The 23,345-nt window shown below is 45.2% G+C and overlaps 1 protein-coding gene across 6 annotated transcripts in view; it reads right to left on the reverse strand.

The window, feature by feature from the left end:
* Positions 1–12,208: 12,208 nt before the first annotated feature.
* PPP2R2B (protein phosphatase 2 regulatory subunit Bbeta) overlaps positions 12,209–23,345 on the reverse strand; it is a 362,719-nt gene continuing 351,582 nt past the window's right edge. For all 6 annotated transcript variants that reach the window (XM_081091206.1, XM_081091205.1, XM_081091204.1 and 3 more), the window contains 3 exons: positions 20,603–20,772; positions 14,798–14,889; positions 12,209–12,931 (listed from right to left, as the gene is read on the reverse strand). In XM_081091206.1, the coding sequence (XP_080947332.1) occupies positions 12,652–12,931; positions 14,798–14,889; positions 20,603–20,772 (542 nt within the window). In that variant the 3' untranslated portion in view covers positions 12,209–12,651. The remainder of the gene's footprint in view (positions 12,932–14,797; positions 14,890–20,602; positions 20,773–23,345) is intronic.

Raw genomic sequence — 23,345 nt, forward strand, 5'->3', positions numbered from 1 at the left:
TCAAACTTGAAATCTAAGGAAGAAAAAACTTGCCCCTGTGGCAAGGCCTCTCTTGGTGGAAAAGTAATGAGAATGAACAAGAGTCCTTTTCTGAGATATCAGCCCCTACCTTGACCAGAGACCCTATATATCCTATGAGATAACACCTGGAATTTGTTTCTTGTAAGGGCTGGGATACTTTCAGATTTTCCTTTGAACTGTGGGGCTACAAAAGGCCCATGCATGCCAGGGAAAGGGATGCTTGTAGAGCAAGCATGTCAAACTCAAAGGCTAACATGGGCCAAATAAATGCGGCATGCGGCCCACGGGCTGCGAGTTTGACATACTTGTATAGAGAGAACAGGAAGGCTCAGAGGATGAGGTGTCAGTGGTTTCTCCAGCCCCAGGGCCTGAAACCAGTCTGGTGCAGAGGTGGTGCTGAAGGTGGACCTCACGTGAGGCAGGTTGTTTGAGGCCAGAAGTGACCTTTGAGGGGAGTTGCCAGGAGTTGCTCCCTTAGGTGGTGGCTCGGGTGGGCCTTAGGCCTATTCTGTTATGAACTTTCAATATCCCATCATCTGAGAATAATACTATCAATACCATAAAGGGTGGTGATAGATATTCTGATGGGATCTGACACATAACTGATGCTTACTGAGCAGGTAATATTGTTATTACTGATACCTGGTCAACTAAAACTCTTAGGATAGCACATGGTGGGTTTGTGGAGAGCTGCTTTTTTTTTATTGACTAAAGTTTTACATGTCTCCTTTTTCCCCAATTGACCCTCCTCCCCCACAGCCATTCCCACCCCGGGCAAGCCCCCACCGCCCCAGTGTCTGTGTCCATTGGTTATGCTAATATGCATGCATACAAGAGAGCTACTTTTACTAAAGTAATTAGAGATATTAACTACTCTAGTGTACTTTTATTTCATAGGCAGCATACAAGCAAAGCCAACAAAAATTATCTTAGATCGCTGTGAACTCTAGAATAGTGGGGTTGGAATGGATATTTTATTCTGTTTTTTATTCCACTGGAGTCACCATTCTATAAGTCTGTTCCTCACCTCAAGGCACCTAGTGTTCTTGCGTTTATCTTTGTTCACGGCTGGGATGTCAGGCATCCTGCCTGGAGCGGGTATGGAGGCCTAAATCCAGAGTCTGCTTACCCATAAGGCCCAGAAAGATGGATGACTTCAGTCACCTGAAAGTGTTATTGGAAAACAGGTGCACTAACCTATCCAGAGAGTGGGAGGGAGGGAGAGGGCTGCATGCCCTGCAGAGGGAGGGAGGACACAGCTTCACGGGGGTGTGATGGATGGGTTAGCACCTGTAAACAAAGATCGGAGCCCCAGGCTCTTCTGGCGGTTGGGAACCCCACCCAGATGTACAACAACTCACTCCATCGCTGTTCAACTGAAGTCCGTGCCATTTGTACATTTGTCGGGATTTTATGAGACATTTTACAGCCGTTCCCTGCCTCTGCTTGGGGAAATAACATCATAGTCTCCAGCCTTCTTTCTTGTTCCATTTTGTGTGATGCTTCCTGCAAAAATAGCTTTTATGTGGCCCGAAGCACTTGGCTCCTGCTGCTTTCTACTAACCAGCACAGGCCGGCCTCCCTGAGCAGGAGGCCTTTGCAGTGGATGTAGAGAAGGAAACGTGCATTTGAAGGCATTTCCAGGCCCTTTGTGCTAAGAAGCAGAATGGGTGGGCCTGAGTGTTCTGGGTGACCAAGAAGATACTCATTCATTGAGGCCACCTTTGTGTTCCGCTGTGTTCCATGGGCAGTTAAGGTGTGGGTTTGGGGGTAATATATATTGAGATTCATGCCTGCCTTTCTGTCTTCCCAACTCTGTCTTGGGCAAGTTAGGGAACCTCCCTGAACTTTTATCCCCCATCTCTAAAATGGGGTGACAATAGCCCTCCTAGGGCTATTCCGAGGGCACTTAAAATATTTAGCAGGCCTGGCACCGGGTTAGGCTTTAATAAATGACATTTATTATAATTCTCAGTCTTTCATCTCTGCCTCCTTTCCTTCTTGTCTCAGCTGATAGTTTGAGTGTTTTCCTTGTCACATATATATTTTTCCCCCTGCATGTATCACTCTCTGGAATGATCTGGTTTATTGATTTATTTGTTGTCTGTTGTGTCTCTCCCACTATGAAGTGAGCTATGTGCAGCAAGCCTATGGGCATCAGCTCACAGTGTGCATGCAGTGAGAGCGCACAGTAGGCTCTCCATATATAGTAGTTATCAACTCACTCTCATCTGTTTCAGCCATTACCCTTCTCTGTGCTCTCCATGATTCCTACAGAAAGAGCCCTTTTATTTTAAGGGTCTAGTTAAGGATGAGAAGGAAAAGGTGATTGTTTCTGTGGATTGGCTGATGGGGAAGGAGGATGAAGACTGGTAGGGCTTTCTTCCCCCTCAGAGACCGGTATGGGCATATTCACTAGGATTCTAGTTTCAAGGCCCATAAAATCGCCTGAGCAAGCTTCAGCAAAAAGCATCACCCACAAGGACCCAGGGATGTGTTTTGGAATCTAAGGGCACAGGTGTCACCGGGTCTCAGGAGTGGGCTGGAACCAGGACCCCTTCTCGGTCATCTGCCTCTGCCGTTTCTCTCTGCAGATCGACTTTGCCCCTCTGAAATCCAGTGTTCCTCAAACTGTCTGTGCTAAAACACAGCAACAATGCTTATACCCAAGTGAAATAAAGGCTACTTTTTAGTATGAGAATCCAGAGTCATAGAATTACTCCGACAAAGTGCTCTAAGGACTCCTAAGAGCTTTTCATTTCTGTACGTACTTCCCCACGGACTGCTAACGCAGCTTGTAAGTAGGTAGGCTGCGGCTCACATGGCAACAGTAGAACACCGCCCCAGCTCTTAGGTTTGCCGTGTCTACCAGAAACCAGACCAATCTGACCTGTGGTCTCCGAGCCTCCAAGTGTGGCTCGGGCTTGGCTTAAGGGGCTTGCACTATGGTCTATGCAGCCATGGCCACTAGGTAGGGGCAAAGAGTGAAAACAGGGCACCCACCCTAGTAGGTGGCCCCACCCCAGACTTACTGAAGCAGAACTTCTGGGGACGGGCCCAGCGTTATGTTTTAACGAGTCTCCAGGTCATTCTGATCCACAGTGGAGTTTGAAGCACCACTAAGATGGACACTTCATAGTAGAATTACCAGGGAGTTCTTTCTTAACCAACAGATGGTAACTTCACTTATTTAAGAAGAAGGAACGCATCAGAGTAATTTTTCAAGGAGGTAGTAATAGTATTCCCACCGTCTGTTAAGAATTTGGGAAGAACGGAATATTGCTAGCAATAAGCTAATTAAATTTTAAAGAAAAAGGAAAGTATGCAGGTTCTTGGCTCATTTGCATTCTGAATTCAAAGGCTCTCTATGAATGTAAAACAAATCAAGTTAATTATGCCATTGTTTTCCCCACAGTAGATTAGGGACCTTACATTCATCAGTGACACTGTACAGTTTAAAGTCTATTAATTTGATCACTTCTGGAGTAGAGGAGAAACTTGTTCTTTTTTGTTTTGCTTGTTAATCCTCACGCAAGGATATTTTTTCCATTGATTTGTAAGAGAGTAGAAGGGAGGTGTAGAGACAGAGAGAGAAACATCGATGTGAGAGAGATGTATTGATTGGTTGCCTCCCACACATGCGCTGGAGCCAGGGATTAAGCAAGGGAGGTACTTGCCCTTGACCACAATTGAACCAGAGACCCTTCAGTCTGTAGCCCAATGCTCCAACCACTGAGCCAAACCAGCCAGGGGGTAAACTTGTTCGTTAGCAGCCTTTCCTGCCTTCACTCATGCAAACAGCATTTATTGACCCTTCGGAGAGAAAAGGTACTTGGTAAAGAAAGGAGGATTGTGGGAGGATTTCAAGGATTTTGTGCAGGCAGTTTAAAGTGTATGGATTTGAAAGGAATGAAGACTCATAAATGAGAAGTTAGAAATGGAGACCGCACATCTAAAAATGTATAGGTCTTTTGGCAAATTTCTTTCCCTGTCACAAACATACACTTAGAGAACATTCACAAAGCTCGTCAGTATTACCAGGGATCAGCTCCTAGAATCCATGACCTCCAGCAGGCATAGAGAGGTTTTATTTCACAGGCGACTTTGATTGATTGATAGGCTGCTTGGGTCCTGTTTCGTTGGGGGTTGGGGGTGGGGCGGGGGGCGGGCGTACATGTCTGTCTTCATTAACCTGGATTCCCATCACAAAATACCGTGGACTGGGTGGCTTAAACAACAGGAATTTATTTCTCACAGTTCTGGAGACTGGAAGTCCAAGATCAAGGTGCCAGCAGGGTTGGTGTCTGGTGAGAGCTCTCTCCTTGGTTTGCAGGAGGCCACCTTCTCGCCGCGTCCTCACTGGCCTTTTCTTGGTGTGTGTAGGTGGAGATAGAGGGAGCAAGCTCTTCAATGCCCCTTTCATAAAGGCACTAACCCCATCACGAGGGCCATGCCACACTCCTGATTTCAGTTAACCCTAATAACCTCCCAAATGCTCTATCTCCAAATGCCGTCCCTGCAGGCGGGTAGGGCTTCAACATACTAGTATAAATTTGGGGGCAGGGGACATAATTCAGTCCATAGCAGAGGCTAGGTGAGAGAAACGCCCGTGGTTAAATGGTGATGTCTGTGACGGGTGCAGAAACGGTGTGTTAGGTAACTGTCATCCCTATCCTGATTCATTAATTTTGTCAGATGAAATAATTTCAGTTATAAGAGAAAGGCAGCTCAAACTGTTTTAAGCAAAAAAGGAATATTATTACTTTATTGTAACTGGATAGCCTGGGCCAAGAGCTTTCGGCCTCTTTTGATCTTGGGCCCAAATGACACAAGACTGGGTTCCTTTCTCAGCACCATGGACCATGATGATGCTGGCGACGGTAAAGCAGTTCACACACTCGGCCCTTCACTTCGCCAGGCACTGTTTTAAGCACTTTACATTTACTAATTCATTGAATCCTCATAATGAGTCTGTGAGGTGGGGTATTATTATTTTCACTTACAGATGAGGAGAGTGAGGCATAGAGAGATTAATCACTTGTTCAGGACTGTGCAAGTAATGGAGCCTATGTGATCTTTGCAGACTCCAACCTCTAAGCCTGGGGTTGGCACACTGAGGCATACCGGCCAAAATTCTGCCCCCACCTACTTTCTAAATATGGTTTTATTGGGACACTATTTCCTTCATTTGTGTATTGTCAATGGACGTTTTCACATTGCAGCAGCAGAGCTGAGTAGTTACAACAGAGACCGGACAGTCTGCAAAGTCTAAATTACTTGCCATCTGGCCTTTTATAGGGAGGGTTGACTGACGTCTGCTCTAAACCAGATCTTTGCCAACACTTGTTAGCGTCAGTCCTTCTAATGTCTCTCATTTTGTGGTTGGATAGTAGTAGTTACATTTCCCTGATTACTAAATAGAGCACATTTTTTATGTTCATTGACTTTTCTGGATATCTTCTTTTGTGAGTCGCCTTAAGTCCATTACCTACTTTCTACTCGGTTTCTATTTTTTGTTTGTTTTTAAATATAGAACCATAGGAACTGTATTTGTCATTGGGGGAACTCTACTCTCTTATCTCCACAACATGTTTTGCCCATGGTTCTTATGACTCCAGTGCTTCCTCCTCTATTGCGTTGGGTGTGCTTACCACCCCCCACCCTGCTCTGATGTGAAACATACAGCTCCCCAGGGCCCTCTCCCCAGCCAACAGAATCTCACTGTCTGTGCCAACTTGTAGTCCTCTGTATAAAGGCCAGAACGCATTGATGACTAATTCTCCATCATATGTAGTGACACGTTGGTCACTGATTGCTCTGGCTCCTCAAAGCCATTATGTCCAAAGTCAGACCCCTTATCTTTTTTTCCTCCCCCTAAGCCCTACTCCTGTCCGTTTAGTCTTCGTCTCTGCTCCTGACATTGCTTATCGTCTTAACTACCCACCTAGGCACCTCCATTAACTTCTCTTTTTTCTCTCATCAAGTCCGTCTCTAACTTACACAGATCTTACCTCTTCAGTGTTTCCTTTATCCCCAGTTCAGGCCCTCATATTCTCTTTCCTGGACCCCTTCAACAGCTTCCTGAGTAGACTGCCTGCTCTCAATCTTGTCCACTTCAAATGTGTCATTTACACAGTTACCAGAGGGATCTTCGAAAATGTAATTCCAACGATGTCAGTTCTCCCGTTAGAAGTCTCCCAGTGGCACTCCAGCGATGTCTGAGCCCTCTAAAAGGCCCTGGGCTCCCTCACCCGCACTCGAGCCTGTCCTCGCCGAGTCTTTGCTTTCAGCGAAATCGAACTGCTGGTAGTTCTCAGGACAGGTGGGGCTTCTCAGCCTTGTGCCTTGGCTCATGTTCGTGCTCACCTGGGTGGACCCTGTCCTCCGTTATGATTGGACTCATTTCATTCTGGAGGGAGATCAGATGCTCTGACTCTATATACCTGTGAGAACCTATGCATACCTCTGCCATTGCATTAACCAGGCTATTTTGAGCTCACCTGTTGGAATGGCATTTCTTATTAGATTGTAGCCCTTAAGGACAGGGCTTGTGCCTTGATTATCTGTGTAGCTTACTGTGTGGCACATGGTCACATGTGAATAACTGTTGGGCATAGAGATCTGCAGGAAGGTAAATATTTAGTAGCATTTAATCTTGTGGGTCAATGATATTGAATGTGGTGGATAACTGCAGTGGGCCGCCTGTGCAAATCTGTGCCAACACAGACGCCAGGGAGTGTTGGCGTGAGGCAGTGCTCCTAAGACCCCTTGCAGAACTGGCTTTGGTACAGAAATGTTGAATTCTCTTTGAGTTGGAATTGACATTTTTTATCAAGACCTTCAGCCTAGGTTTAAGTAGACCCACAAAAAACAACAGCAACAAACAACACAAACCCAACAATGAAATAAGGCTGATCGTAGAGATTTGAAAGACCCGGCGTCAGCCTTGGTCTCGGAGTTACTCTCCATGTAACCTGGGGCAGACTGCATCACCTGTCTGGTGGTGAAAGTGCTGGAATAAGTTGAAATGGCTCCACAAAGAATAATGTTCAACTGTTGCTCATCACCAGGACAGTTATTCCACCCAAAGTGTCATTGTGACTGAGCAATGTAATGAGCAGGTGTAGAAGGAAGTTGTTACAATCTTATGTGGCGTCATGTAACTTTATTATCAACCAAGCCAGCGGGGTGTTCATTTGTAAATGGATCCCGGTCCTGATATAAACTACAATAAGAAATTGACAACCTTTGTTTCCAGCAGGGGAGCAGCCATCATTCAGACAGAAGAGTCACAGAGTCTCTGAGAAAGGAGGGTCTGTTGAGGCCGTGTGCGTGTGTGTGCATGTGTGTGCGTGTGATGTCATGTTAAGAAGAATCCATCTTGTGTTTAATGCTGGAGAACAGGAGGAAGCTATAATCACCGTTCTTGTGGGCGCCTCCCCAATGTCCCTCTTGAGACACCGTTTGAGGCTGATGGAGTTAGTTAACCGTCCCTGTGCCGGTCTGTCCCCGAAATGCATGGTTTTTGTGCATTGGAAAAGTTAGCTTGTGAACTGAGCTTTCTTGTTCCATGATGGACAAATTTCTGAGTTTCTATGACATTTGTCACATCTCCAGTGAATATACCCATCTTCGAGTGTTAGCTGATTTCTTTGATCAAGAAGCATCATAACTATAACTAATTAACCTGTCTGCCTTTTCAAAAAGAACATGAAAAATAAGAGCAATATTCCTCATCTTGTCAGGAAGGAAGTGAAAGGCTGAAGAAAAAAAAAGCCTGCCATTAAATAAATTCACTATGGAATTAGGAAAACATCCCTGGCATCCTTGCCCCGCCTACTTCCTGTTAGAGTCCTGGCACAGGCTGAGAACCATGTGAGGGTGGATTTAGCAGCAAGGCTGTGTGCAGCCTGACCCGCTCCCCCTTTCCCCACTGAGCAATGGGTGGTGTTTAACATGCACTTGTTTGCTGTTCCCTTTGATAAATTCCGGCTGACTATTCAGAAGCCACCTGCACTTAGAGTTGGAAGCCATTGGCTTGAATGAAATATGACCTTCAGTTATGCCACAGTCAGAGAAGCTGAAATAGGAAAGCTAAACTGTGTGTGTGTGTGGGTGTGTGTGAAGTTTCATTTTATTAGAGGGACTTGGGCACATAGAACACAGCCCAGCATCCACCCCTCACACATTCCCCGCCAACCTGGGTGTGTGTGCGGGATCATCCACCCCCCCCTCAGCCGCCCAGAAAGCCTCCCCTTCTATATCGTGGACACCCAGACAAAGTGGAAATGCCAGTCTTCTCGCACCCCTGTCGTGCTGTGTCAGGCCTGGGATCAGCTTCGAGCGATTTCTTGGGGGAACTGGCTTGCTTTCCCCTAAGACTATCCAGGGAAAGGTTCGCCTCCCCTCTTGCTTCCAAGTGGGAGGGTTGAAAATAATAGCTCTTGTCACTCCCCTTAGCCTTGTTATGGGGAATATTTAGTGCTGGAGCGGGATGTGGGGGCAACATCTTGGATGTGATAATGTTGCTCCCTGCATCAGTGAACATGGTATTGATTGTGAGCTGTCAGCCTTTCTGCACGCTTTGCAGGGTCCCAGAAGACTGACTGCTGCTGGGGGTTGTGGCGATGCACCAGGCAGGGACACGTGCTCTATTAACTGCGGCTGCAACCTGAGCTCCGCCGCTGGTTCTTAACACATCTCGGCTCACTGGCGCTCCATTTTTTTTCTTTTTAATTCCTCGACTCCTCTGGGCAGTGCTGTGAGGCCGTATGCCAGGTTCCTTGTAACTCAAACTCCCTGATCATCTTGTAAGCTTCCTGAGGGCAGAGGCTGTGCCTGTCTTCCTCACTCCCTTCCTTATTTGTTCATTCCTTCAACAAATATTGATTGAGCACCTACTGTGTGCCAGACACTTCTCTCTGCTCTGGGGATATGAGAGTGGACGAAATGCTTCAGGCCTCGGGGAACGTAGGGTGGTCAGGAAAGGCTTCTTTGAGGAGGTGACACTGAGCTGAGCTTATTGATACGTCCTCTGCGCCCAGACCATATGCATTTGCTAAGCTATGGGAACCATAATTTCTCAATCAAGCGGCTCATAGCCTGGCTATTGGAGAGCCCTGGTGTGCGAGCCTCACTGAGGCCGTGCATTATTATGTCTCATGTTATGTGTTATTGCCCCTTTACGTCCCCTTCTCTTGGTCTGCAGTCCTGATTTTTTTTTTTTTAATTCTCACCAGAGAACATGCTTTCATTGATTTTGAGAGAGAAAAGGAGATGGATGGATGGAGGGAGGGAGGGAGGGAGGGAGGGAGAAAGAGAGAGAGAGAGAGAGAGAGAGAGAGAGAGAGAAACATTGATGTGAGAGAAAAACATCAATTGGTTGCTTCCTATACACACCCCATCTGGGGATCAAACCTGCAATCTGGGTATGTGCCCTGACCGGGAATGGAACCCCCATCCTTTCGGTGTATGGGATGATGCTCCAACCAACAGCCACACCAGCTAGGGCTGCGTTCCTGTTTTTCCCAGTAAACACAGTAGGTGCTATTTTCCCCTTTTTCATATACAATCTCGGCACCTGGACCGCTCTTTCCCTTTCTCTTCACCTGGATCACGTACTCCTTACTGATCTGTCAGGTTTACCCTAGGAATCGCTCCTCTGGATGAGGGGTGCTTCCTGCTCTCTCCCGGCGCCCGCTGTAGCCATCACAGCACTTACGCCGGTTTACAGAGCTGGGGGAACAACAGCAAGAACACACACTGAATGTTTATTGTTGCCCACGCACCATTCTGAGAGTTCTGTTATATTAAATCACTCAATCTTCACAGCAGTTTTATGATATAGGTGCCATTTATATCCTTATTTTTATCAATAAGCAAATTGAGACCCAGAGAGGTGAAGTGATTTGCCAAGAGTTCAGCGTGTAAGTGGAGGAGCTCAGCGTTCCACCCAGCAGGTGCCCCAGACTCCGCACTGTAACCTTCTCCTGCTAACATCACCTGCATCCCCCATGGCAGTGTACGCCCTGCTTCCCGGACCACCCGGCACAGGGCTTGCAGGTAGTAAAGACTGACCATGAAATGTTTGAGTGAATGAATGACCGCATTCATGAATATCACCCAACCGAGCGATGGTTTGGAGTGCCAAAATACTACTTTTCCTCTGCTAATGAGGCAGCCCTATCCCCTCCCTTCTACTCCAGCTTCCCTCGGGTTCTCTTCAACTCACAAGTTACTGCTCTGGGTGGGAGGGAGTGTATTGTTAGCTGCCCAGAGCAAGAATGCACATGACAGTGGCCGCCCCCACTTTCCTGTGATATCGGTATCAGTACAAGGATGAGCTCTAGAGAAATGCTCCTTCCACTCTCGCTCAAACCTAATACGGCAGACCACATGGGGGGTCCTGAGCTGGGTCAGCAGGCAGGGCTTTAGGGCAGCTGTCTGTCTGAGACCAAGGTTAGCTTTTCAGGGGATGAGGGGTAGGGAGTGGACTGGGGATCTGTCACTAAACCCCCAGTTCTGGCCTGGCAGCGTTCATTAACTTGACAGCGTCCAAGGCCAGAATAGGCAGAGAAGGCAGGTCACCTTGTCCGGCCACCAGCAGTTTAGCTAATGGGGCGTGGAAGATCTAAATTGGGGGATGGTTAAAAGGTAATAAAAAGGTCCAGGTCAGGGGTTAGAGGCCTCTGGGAGCTACTTGACTTCACTCTCTGCTTTGGTGACCAGATTTGTATTCCTGCGCAGCTGTCAGGCAGTATTCGGTCGCAGAGAGACGGCGTGTTTGTGAGTGTCCTCGCCAGTGGAAAGAGACAGGACAGGGCAGCTCTGTGTTACCCATCACTGTGGTGGGAGCAGCACGGACCTGGGAGAGGACAGCTCCAGATCGGACTGTGGCTGTGTCACCGCGACGGTGCCATCGAATCCCTTTCAGTCTGTTTCTCAGCTGTAAAAACGGAATAATGTATTTACCCATTAGGGGGTCGTAATGGTTTTAAAAAGTGCCTTGCTCAGAGGCTGTCACATAACAAGTATATATGGTGTCCCTTTACTCTATTTATTTTATATATAAATACTGTACCTGGGTCTAGGGGCTTCATAACTGTTTGTTATTGGATGCACGAAAGAAAGAGGGGCCAGGCCAGTTCTGACAAATTGAAGTGTTTCTAATCTAATTAGAAACATTCATTTCACGCTGCCGTGCGTGCAGCATCCACGCTTGCTTCAGACCTCACCTGTGATGTTCTCTCTACTAGAAACGCCATAATATGCTTGGCCTGGTGGGCGACCTGCTTTACAATTCTGCTTATGTGTTGCTTATTCTGAGAAACCTTTTGCTTTTCAGTCCTTTGAATTCACTGTGTCTCCTTTCCAGAGGTGTGCCACATTGAACCTTCTGGAAGTTTTAGTTTGAATCTTCAACTTGGGGGAAGGACGAACCAGCCTCCACAGGTTTAAGCCAACGTCACTCTAATGTCAAAGCATCTCCATTCCCCCGGATTCCATTTTTTTCAGATGGTGAGCTTGGGGAGGGTTAGAAGTGCTCAATTAGACTGTACAAATCAGCATTTTTATTGGCTGTATCAGTTCTAGCGACAGTGGAGATCGATGGGTTGTTCCATTTGGTTACCAAACCCAGGAAGAGGGGAGGGGGCCTGCTCAGGGAGCCAGGGCTGGTCCCCGCAGCCTCCAGCTTCATGCAGGACGCCAGCTAGGAAACAACCAGGGCCCGGCCTTTAGAAGTCAATGGAGTAAGTAAGCTGGAAAAGGGTGAAGAGAAAAAGCCAGGGAACGTGTAAGTAGAGGATTATATGGAGCCATTTAAAATGACAAAAAGCAAGAGGAACAGAGCGGCTGATGGAATCTGGCCCCCGTGGCCTTGCCAAGCCAGCCCTGAGAAGCGCCGTGTAGAAGCGCTCCCTTTATGTCCCCTGAAGCACTCGCGGTGCTTCCCAGCCAGATTCTCAGGCTCTTTCTATGGCGCTTACAAATGAAAGACCATAGCGGCGCTGATGCGGTCCTCCCCTTCTCATTCAGCATCCCCTTCACAGCCTCATGAGATAAATCTCTGGCTCAAATGAAATTGTTAAAAAAGAAAATGGCAAAAAAAAAGTGCTGTTGGGGCAGGAGATGCTGACTAGTTCTTTTTTTTTTCTTTCTCACAAAACAAGGAGCATTTCTCTAAAGAGTAGAGTAAACGGTATTTATTTTTTTGTTGAATTTTTCAATCAAAGGGAATTGTTTAATTAAAAAAAAAAACGTATCCCCTTTCACTTTAAATACTACAGACAACCTCATTTTATCTCAGCAGACACCTAGCAACAAAACACGGGACCCACCAGAGAAAACTGGGCAAAGAAAAGCATCAGAAATTCAGGTCAACTATGGAAGAATTACTGTTAGCTGGCAGCTCTCAATTCTAAACAGAAGTGTCCGGGACCTATTGGGTTGGACAAAGTGTCTTAGAACTGGGGATATGGGAAAGTTGGACTCCTTTGAATTCTATCCCAGTTGTTTTCCGTGTAGGGAAATGAAAGTCAATGCATCAAATGAAGACCCAAAGAAACATTTAAAAACGTGTTTGACTAGTATTCAGTATGTGAGATTATTAAGCAATAATAACTTGTCCTCCTAGTTAACCTTGTCCTGGAATATATATAGGTTATTTGTAGCCGCCACTGCTATAATATTTTCTGAAGGATGCCAAGCTGTATGCAAGATCTTTTTGCTAAAGTCCAGGCTGTCGACGCTGATCTCGTCTTTCCTCCGCTTGCCCCCCACGCACACTTTTCGCGGTTTCAGGATAGCCCGGGGTTTGCTGTTTTCCCTCGAGGCCTCCAGGGTGACATCACGCTTCGTGTTTCGGTCAAACATCCTGAAGAAGTTGTTGTAGGAGCCGGTCATGATGACGCTGAAAGGCAGAGAGGAAACGGTGCAACTGAGTGCTGTGGGGAAAGGGCCGTCGCACGTCCCTGCGGTGCCTTTCAAAGCACGCCCCGCCCCCCTGTGGCCTGCTGATGGCCCCACACATTTTATTAAAAACAAACACCCAAACAGGCTCTGATGTCCTTCGCAGTCGCCAAGAGCAACCAGCCTTGGACCTGGAAATAAGGATCGTGATAAGCTTCCTTGTTAATTACTGCTGTTCCCTAGATTCCTTTCTGTTCTGGGGCTCAGTCAGTGAGCCACAGGGTTGTGGGGCTCAGGATTGTGAGGCTGGAGAAGGTGAGGAGAGCAGGAGCACTTTGAAACCATGAAGCATTGTGCATATTTAAAGCTGATCTCGAAGGCCCTCCCCAGCTGGGGGCGTTAGGATGGGCCGGTGAGCTGCTTGCATGGCTAGATGGATCAAACAAGGTGGACAGTGGCACCAAACGGGGCCCAGTAAGTGGCAGAGTCCCATTTTCTAACATTTTTATGTTGTTTATGTTAAATAACATTCTGTTATTTAATCCATGGTCACGATTAAATAACATAATGTGTGTGAAGGTGCCTGGTACACAGTAGGTGCTTAATAAGTGTAGTTTTTGAATCTAGGCTAAGATAGAGGGGAAATGAGAGCAATGACAACAAATACACAATAATATGTACAATTAATAAGTACATTATATATAAATAAGTGATAAAATAACAGGGCTGGCTAGCTTCTTTCCCCTGTAGGAGCTTTTGTTCATATATCACAATTGCTTTGCGCTCTCCTCACCGCCCCCCTCCCCAGGTCCTATGCCAGCTAGATGGTCTGACTTGGGCCCTCTGCCATAAGGTGATTTCTTCCAGGCTACGTGGAGGGCGCTCTGGTTCATTGGCTAAGTAGGCCGAACAAGGGACAGGGACAGCTCCCGCTCACTAAAGGTGTGACTCTCCGAGTGCTTTGCCACCATCGATTTCTGTGCTTCTAGGCCAGTGATGGTGAACCTATGACACGCATACTCATTTTTTTGGTTGGTTTTTCTTTGTTAAATGGCATTTAAATATATAAAATAAATATCAAAAATATAAGTCTTTGTTTTACTATGGTTGCAAAGATCAAAAAATTTCTATATGTGACACGGCACCAGAGTTAAGTTAGGGTTTTTCAAAATGCTGACACGCCGAGCTCAAAAGTTTCGCCATCACTGTTCTAGGCAATACTGTAGTGCTGGTGCCGCCTTCACCAGGGACAGACCCTGGAAGCCTGAGCCAAGTTCTCCTGGAACTCAGAGATTCATCTGTATTTGTCAAACTAAAAATGAACTATGGGGAGGTAATATGAAGCATTGTTGAAATCAAAGGCCTTAAAACAGTAATAAATCACGTAGAGGGAATGTGATAAATGGGGCCGGCTAGCATTCAGCTAATGAGCCGCCGGGGCCTTTGGCCAAGTCTACACTAGCAGCTTCAAGAAATAATTTTCGATCTAGAAAGTTTGCAGTCATGTGAACCATTCGTGCTGGGATTTGAGGGAGGATCATTAGTGCTCTCCATTTTTGGCATGCTGGCCTGGCCCTGGGTGTGTGTGTGTGTGTGTGTGTGTGGGGTGGGGGGGGGGGGGCGGGTCTTGTGTGTAAAAGATCAGATTTTCTCGTTGATGTCAAAGGGTCACCTGCGCTGGTCCTGAAAGAGGAGTCAAGGGTCTCACTACGTCCTTCCCTTCTTCCCAGGCCTGCCCCAGGGGCATCGGTGACCCACAAGGCATCCTTGCCAGGCCTTGGGACCTGACATTGACATCCATGGAAGAGAAACCACCCAGGCCTCCGCCTGGAGAGGACCGGCCTTTGGGAGGCTCCCGGCCACTTACCTGTCTGACCCATTCCACACGCACTCGAATTTATCAAAAATGCAGTCGTTTTCGTAGAGGGAGCACAATTTGCTGCGGAGGTAGTCATGAACCTGAGGAAGAAATACATCAACAGAGTCAATTATTTTAAAAAAGGAAGATGTCTGTGAATACCTCCTCTGTTGACGTGAGCTGTTAATTCTTTCAGTGTAAATGTGCCTTGATCCAGGTGGTCCCGGCCTGAAACCAGGTGCGGCCCTTTCCAGCTGTGGGGCATTAGGATGGGCTGCTTATGTGGCTAGATGGATCAAACAAGCTTGGTAGGTGGGCAGTGGCACCCAACAGGGCCCAGTAGTAAGGAGTGGTGATGATAATAATAGGCGTACATCGTATGTTACTTGTTATTAGCCAGGTGCTTTATCCATAAAATCTCATCTCAGGATGTAGGGACCATCATGCACTTCATTTTAATGAAGTGCAGGGTATGACATCATGTGTCCAAGATCTTGGACACATCACACAGGAAAGAACATGACAGGATGGGAACTGAACCCCTGTATTCGGGTTCCAGGGCACCCACTCTCTACTCTAGCAATCTGCCTCCCCCACTCACTCTGCCTCATTAGCCTCACTGTACTATAGTACACGGGGTCTCAGTCCCACACAGAAGCTGCGATAATGACCTGAGATGAGGCCCACGGGGAGACAGACCTGGGTGAAGGTAGAAGGATGGTAGGAAAAGCATGTGTCACTGTGTTCAGATTTAGAGTGACGGTTCCTTCTCCCTTGTCTTGCAGCCTGGGCCCCTCGCCTCTCCTGAGTCCAGAGTCTAGCGGGATGCTGACCTCGGGCGCAGCTGTGTGCTGAGTACTGGGCAAAGGACTGAGGTAAGATTCATCCCATGTGGCCTTACACGTTTTGGGTATTTACAAGCTCGCTGAGTCATGGGACAGTGTATCGCTAACTGCAAATCAGTTTCCTCCACCGTGGCTCTGTTGTTCCCCCAAGGTTCTGGGCCTTGCCAGGGTGTCTGCTTCAGGGCTGTGGGTGGAGAAGGGGGATGCAAGAATGAGACTTGTGTTCTGTACTTGGTATCTCTGCTGCAAATTAACTCATTCTCTCCCTTTGAAGTGGCTCAGAAGGCCATTTCTGTTTGTAGGGATGAAAATCTTGAGTGATTGTTAAGAATTTTTAAGCATAAAACCAGAAAAGCATCTGAGGGCAAAAGAGGGCTGATTCTGGGTATTGACCAGGGGCTGGCAAACTTTTTACAATATAAAGGGCCATATGGCCTCTGTTGCAACAACTCAGCTCTGCCCCTGTAATGCAAAAGTAGCCACAGGCAATACATAAACAAATGAGCAGGGAACTGTTCCAGTAAAACTTTATTTATAACAGGTGGCAGACAGGATTGGTTTCTGGGCCATACTTCTGTTTACTCCATGTCTTGACTGTTCTCCCCATTCCCTCAAAGCACAGACTACTTTCTATGAAGAAGGTGATGGTGGAGTTAAAGGACTCAGCATGGGTCTCGTTTCTAGAAAGTGTTGATTCTGGCTGTCATCACTGACTTGCTTCTGGGCTGTGTGTAATGCGTGGGGGAGGGAGAGGAGTTGGGCTGGGAGTGAATCCAGGGGGCAATGGGAGCCAAATCTCTGATCCTGACGCTCCAGCTCTCCTGCTGTTGGAGGGGAAAGATGAGCAAAACAGATCCTTAGCCTTCTCTCCTCCTTCCTCTTATCTGGTATGGAGCACTTTTAAGGCCAGGCACAGATGTGAGTATTCTGAGAAGGGGAAGTAAGTTTTGCAAACCCTTGGTTAAGCAGGTTTGTATAATGCAGCACTTCTCAGAGTCCCACAATGGTTAAAGAAATCGTAAGTTATAAAGAAGGGGATAGAATATTCTTTTGCTTCACTATGATCATCAACTTCCTTCCTTTGGTAGGAGAAGTATCAACTATTATCTTTAAAATAATTAGGATTTTGATAGGGAGGGAGGGGATAGAGCAGTAAGGTTTAGAAATAGGGTGGAGGTATGCCTTTTCAGGCCTGACCCAGGCTGTCCTCTCCTTGATGAACTTTTCCTGATCCTTCACCTTTGCTTATAGAAACAGCACAGGTGAGTATTAAGTGTCAGAATGTGTGAGCTTTGGAAGGAAGGGGCCCACTAGTGGGAACCACACCACCAGTAACTCAATAAATAATTTTTAAATTTATTTTTCTGTTACAGTTGACATGCAATATTATATTAGTTTCAGGCACAACACCATGCTTAGACATTTCTATAACTTATTAAGTGATCACCACAATAAGTCTGGTACCCATTTGACACCATATACAGTTATTACAATATTCTTGACTATTTACTTTACATCCCTGTGACTATCCACAGGTAATTCCTGAAGGATAAAAGTCAGGAAGGACTCAGGGGAAAACCTTGTCTGAACTAGTATTTTCTCCTCCCAGCATCGATATTCTGGGAAGCTCCTGCCTGCCTCCAACTGAAGGCATCTGAAGGAAAAGAAGAGCTACTGTGAAGGTATGTTGCATTTATGTTCTGTTGTTAAAAATCTTAGACAAAGAAGATGCATCTTTCTCCATCAGAGGCAAGAATAAGGTAAGATATATACACGAGAAACAGAAAACAGAGCAAGAGAGAACTTAAAATTCATCTTATTCGATGCTCCATGTTCCAAATATTTTGCTTTTGTGCTCATATTAGATTGTGTTTGACCTTTTTGACACTGAGTCTTCCAACCCAGGGGTTCTCAATTATGTACTTGTGGAAGTCTGATGTTGGTAGTTAATGGTCTGCTCATGAGGCCTACCAAGAGCAGACTCTATTGGTTTGTTCTTATATTTCAGGGGTTGACACATTTTTCCAGTAAAGGGTCAGATAGTAAATATTTTAGGTTTTGTGGGCCACATGGCCTCTGTCACAACCACTCAACTTTGCCATTGTAGCATGAAAGCAGCCATAGACAGTATGCAAAATAATTGGGTGTGGCTGTGTTTCAATAAAACTTTATTCACATAAACAGAGGCAGGGCTGGATTTGGCTCACAAGTTGCCATTCCTTCTTCTATAGGAAACCCTGAAAATAGCTCATCATTTTTAAGTCTACAGCTCAGGGCAAGCCTTAGTAATTGATTATGGGATTCTTTCTCGTTGGAGCAGGCCTCACAGTCTATTTTCAACAGTGTTCTAGACCAGCCGTGGGCAAACTACGGCCCGCGGGCCGGATCCGGCCCGTTTGAAATGAATAAAACTAAAAAAAAAAAAAGACCGTACCCTTTTATGTAATGATGTTTACTTTGAATTTATATTAGTTCACACAAACACTCCATCCATGCTTTTGTTCCGGCCCTCCGGTCCAGTTTAAGAACCCATTGTGGCCCTCGAGTCAAAAAGTTTGCCCACCCCTGTTCTAGACACTCAATCAGCATTTATTTACCATCTTTGATATAGTATATAAATGTAGTGGTATTTCATTTCTATACGTGTGCTAAAATATCTATTTCTTAGCTAAACGTGGTTTGAAAACCATGATCTGAAAATGCTGATTACTCCATGTTAGTGGTCAGCAAACTTATTAGTCAACAGAGCAAAATATCAACAGTACAACGATTGAAATTTCTTTTGAGAGCTAAATTTTTTAAACTTTATAGGTAGGTACATTGTTAAGGCTTAGGAAGAGCCACACTCAAGGGGCCAAAGAGCCGCATGTGGCTCACGAGCCGCAGTTTGCTGACCATGGCCCTAGTCAATTCACTCTCTTCATGAGAATTTTACCCTTTTTTTTCACCCTCACTCAGCTGATGACCTTATTTTACTGAGAAAATCGACATAAGAAACTGTCTATAGTCCCATCACATAATTTACAAGCCTACTGCACTCTTCTTTCTTTGATAGATGAATTGACCATCTTCCCCTCTAAGGCCAATTCTGCAATGGACCCTCTTCCCTCAAGGACTTTGTTCCTTTAGCTGTCTCCCTCTCCAATGGCTGCTTCTTCTTGGCATAAAACTTCTTTAAGCCTGTATCCCATGTTTCTGTTCCCCTTCAGAATAAAATTTCTTGAGTTATCTGTATTCACTATGTTCACGTCCTCTATTCAGAGTCTGTCCTGAACCCACTCCAATCAGACATTCATTCATCACCCACCTACACCTCTTTCATGGAGGTTCCCGAGAATCTCTACATCACTAAGTCCAAGGGTCACGTCTCAGTCCTTACTTGATTCAGCAACAGCAGCTGATGACTCCCTCCTCAGGACAGTTTCTGCTCTTGGCTTCTAGGATATTCCTGTGTTTTTCCCCTACCTGCCTGGCCACTTCTTCCCAAGATCTCTTGCCAAATCCACTTTCTCTACCCAACCTCTTCTTTTCTCAGGCTTTGAAAACCTCAATATATTCATGAGTGTCCAATGTTGTTCTCTAGGCAAGAGGTATCCAGACTCATACTGAGCTGCCTACTTGGTATTTCTGGATGTTGAGCCAATTAAAAATGTCAAAGCCAAACTCGTGACTTCCCATCCAAATAAAATGGCAACTCAACTTTGCTCAGCATAAAAACCTTGGGAGTGATCCTGGGTGCTTCTTTTTCTCTTACATCCCATCCTACTGGTTTTACCTTGGATATATACCAAGACTCTGACCACCTCCATTGCTAATACTGTCATCTAAGCTACTTACACCCCTTGCCAGAATGTTGCAATAACCTCATACCTATTCTCTCTGTCTCCTCCCCAGCACAACCAGAATATTTATTTTAAAATGTTAGTCCCACAACTTTGGGCACAGACCAAACCCCTCTGTATTGTACACTATGAAAGCGTGAATATTATGGCATGCACATTATATCTCAAGAAGAAATATGTAAACCAAATTTCTCTGTCTAGAATTTCCCCACTTCTTTTTATCTAACCCAAGAATCTTTAAAATAAGACTAGTTTATTCCTGCCTCTTGACCTTTGCTTCCATTGTACTCTTGCCTAGAATTAGCTTCTGCAAATCCTTTCTACCTCAAAGTCTAGTCTTCCTCTTTAAAACAACAACAGCCAACCATTCTAAACAGTACTGTCTCTTTTTGTCAGTAAGTCTACAAACCTCTACACAGCCTTCCTGACTCCTCTTTCCTCCACACCCAATCAGTTAGCAAACCTCACAGACGCTCCATCCTCCCGCCTTCTCCACCTGCATGCCACCATTGCCTCCGCCCTAAATTCCTTCAATCCGTTTGGCAAGTTGAACTATAAAACACATGGTAAAAACAAAATTCACAATGGCATTTTTAATGGCTCTCCACTGTACTCAGGCTAAAGACAAAATACCCTAATCTACTTTACCAGAGCCTACATCTCCAAGCTCTTTCTGCCCCCGTGTTCCATATTCCAGATGCAGAGAGTACCTTTCTGAACATACCGTGTTCCTCTTGATTCCAGGCCTTTCAACACTCTATTCTAAGAACATAATTTTTCTGGCTAGTTCATGGAATCAAGACTCAGATGAAGGGGTACTTCTTTAGGAAAGCCCTCAGTATCATCACCGTACACTCAATTCCCTGCTCGTCATCTCACTTCTCTACCAGACTGTCAGGAGAGCAGGACCACATCTGAATCTACGGTATCCATCACACAGTAAGTGCTCAGTAGATAAGGATTAAGTTCTAGCCCCTCCATATGCAGCTCCTCTTAAATCCTGTGGTTCCCACAGGATATACCACTTTAATTCTTCTGTGTTGTGATAAGCCCTTGTGGGCAGAGGCTGACTTGGAAGCCCACAATGGAAGTGTGCGATACACCCATGGGTGGAGGGTGGTCTGTACCTGGTAAGTCTCGATGGGGCGGTTTTCCATGTTGAGATCCCAGACTTTAACGGTCAGATAGTCCCTGGTCATGATGTACCTCCCACTGTGGCTGAACTTCACATCCGAAATCGAAGAGATAATTTCAGAGAAAAACGACCGGTTGCTTGGATCTTCCGGCTCCTCAAAAACTGCAGAACAAAAGCAAAAGAAGACAAATTTAGCCCATTCTTACCAACATGTTAGTCCGTTGATAACAGAGAACTGTCAGCTCTTTGGCAGCAGAAAAAGCTGTCACTGGTTTCTGTATTTTCCTTCTGATGGGAGGACTGGCATGGGGCCTGTCCTGTCCCATCCATTTATCTGGCTTTGACCATTTCCGAGCTCCAGGTCTATGCACCTATCTCTGTTTCACATTCCCCCTTGTTTCTGGTGCCACTGTACACACCAAAACCTGGAGTGATCTTAGATGCTTAAATTAAAAAATTTTTACTACCTTATCAAGATATAATTTGTATACCATAAAATTTATTCATTTAAAGATTACAGTTCAGTGGTTTTTTCTGTATAATCATGAGACCATCACCCTAATCTAAATTTAGAACATTTTCCTTTACCCCCTCAAAAAAACTCCATGCCCATTAGCAGTTACTCCCCATTCCCCACCCCTATAGCCCTAGGCCACCACTAATCTATTTTCTGGTTCTATGAAATTACCTATAAATGGAACCATAGAATATGTGGTCCTTTGTGTCTGATTTCTTTTATTTAGCATCATGTTTTCAAGGTTCAGCCAGGCTATAGCATGTATCAGTACTTCATTCCTATTAACAGCTGAATAAATATTCCATTGTATGGACATACCACATTCTCTTTACCAGTTCACTCATTTATAGACATTTGGGTTGTTTTTACCTTTTGGCTATTATGTCCATACAGAAACTTGTACATGAATGTTCATATGTTTTTTATATTTCCTGGATTGTGGTGCTTAATAATGGGGCTTTGCTGTCATTTACTAGTGTGTGACCTTGGGCAAGTTACTAAACTGTGGCTACAATGTCCTTTGTATATAGGATGGGGCAAAAGTAGATTTACAGTTGTTCGTATGAAAAATACAATAAATAAATAAATAATATAAGAATAGCCTGCTTGGAGTGGCTCAGTACACTGAAAGGTTGTGGGTTTGGGTCAGGGCACATATGAAAGGCAAGGGATCAATGTTTCTCTCTCTCTCTAAGCATGTCCTGGGGTGAGATTTAAAATAAAACAAACCTACACAAAAAAACAAGAATAAACTGAGACCTACTTTTGCCCCACCCTGTATGTTGTTCGTTTGCTCCGATACCCAGCCAGGCACTTACCATGTCTTTATTGCTTTAGCTAATTTCCACTTACAGGACTAAAAGACAGCTCTACAGTTTGATATTGAGCCTGTCATAAGCTGCATTACCTTGTCTTTTACCTTGACTTTGAACTTCTCTGGTTCAAATTGAATGTACAGAATATATCTTGTTATCCCATTTCTAAGCTCTGCTTGGTCATTCCTTCCTCACTGATTCAAATGACTCATCTTTTACATATTACTTTAGCCCCAAATGATCTTTCTCTGAAGCCCCATCATGCTTGGTCTGGCTCATTCATCTAGAATGTGCTCAGGGACTCTTGCCTTATTATTTAATAACCCACAGATTTGTCTTACCACAACTAGGATGTGAACTTAAAGGCAGGATTTTGCTTTTTCTTGTCTTTGTACTGAGAGTTTTACTCACAAATGTTCAATAAATATTTGTTGTTTGAGTGGAACCAAGGCCAGCTAAATTAATGAATTCTTTGCCTTCTGAGTGCTTGGCATATATGATGTCAAGCTACACATCTTTGCCAATATTTAATTATTTTGGACCCCCAACAATGGTGACTAAGTATGGCCTACTTCGTAAGTGTTTGGTCCAGCCTAAAATTTTGATACAAACAACAGCCTGCAGGTTACTGAGTTAACTTGTCCTCCAAAACTTCCTCTTTCCTGCCTGCTCAATGCACTCACAGTACCATCAAATTCCAGATAGAAAACCTAAGATATCGAGCTCTCTTTCAAACCTCGCTACATCAACCCACCAGCCGAACCCAAAATACTTCTTTTCACAGAACCATGTAAGAGAACAGCAAAACAAATGATCAATCAGAATTAAACTTGAGATTAAAAGGAAAAAACCAAAAACCATTGAAACAGAAAAACATAAGCTTATTATAGTCTCTGACCCACTGTTTGAGTCTCTGGCATTGTATTTATATCAAGCACTAACGAAGGCCCCTCCCTGGATTCTGACTGGTACCCTCATAGCTGAAACTACATTTTCACATTAGTTTCCATATAAGGCAATCTCATTAGGACTGGAGACTTAGAAACAACAATCACACCCCATACAAAACACATACACATCTTAACAGAGGGCAGTGGGAGCCTTGAGGCTTGGTCACCTGATGTAGTGAGGGACAGCTTGAGGCAGTAGGTGGGAAGGGCTTAGACTGCTCTGGAGTCCGTCAGTTTCTGCCTCTGTAACTTACCAGTGGTTGACTTTTTCTTTACTACCCCGAGCTTCAGTTTTCTCAGGGGCAGAAAGGGGTTGTATGTGGCCTGACACATATGCTTGGCACATGGCAGGTTTTTAATAACTGTCAGTTGATATTTTTATCACCATTAGCTTGTACTCTTCTGCATTGGCCAATCACATTTCATTCATTGGGAATTTTGAGAATTTGGGAC

Source organism: Myotis nattereri, assembly GCF_964212035.1.
Source record: "Myotis nattereri genome assembly, chromosome: 5".
Taxonomy (NCBI): Eukaryota; Metazoa; Chordata; class Mammalia; order Chiroptera; family Vespertilionidae; genus Myotis; species Myotis nattereri.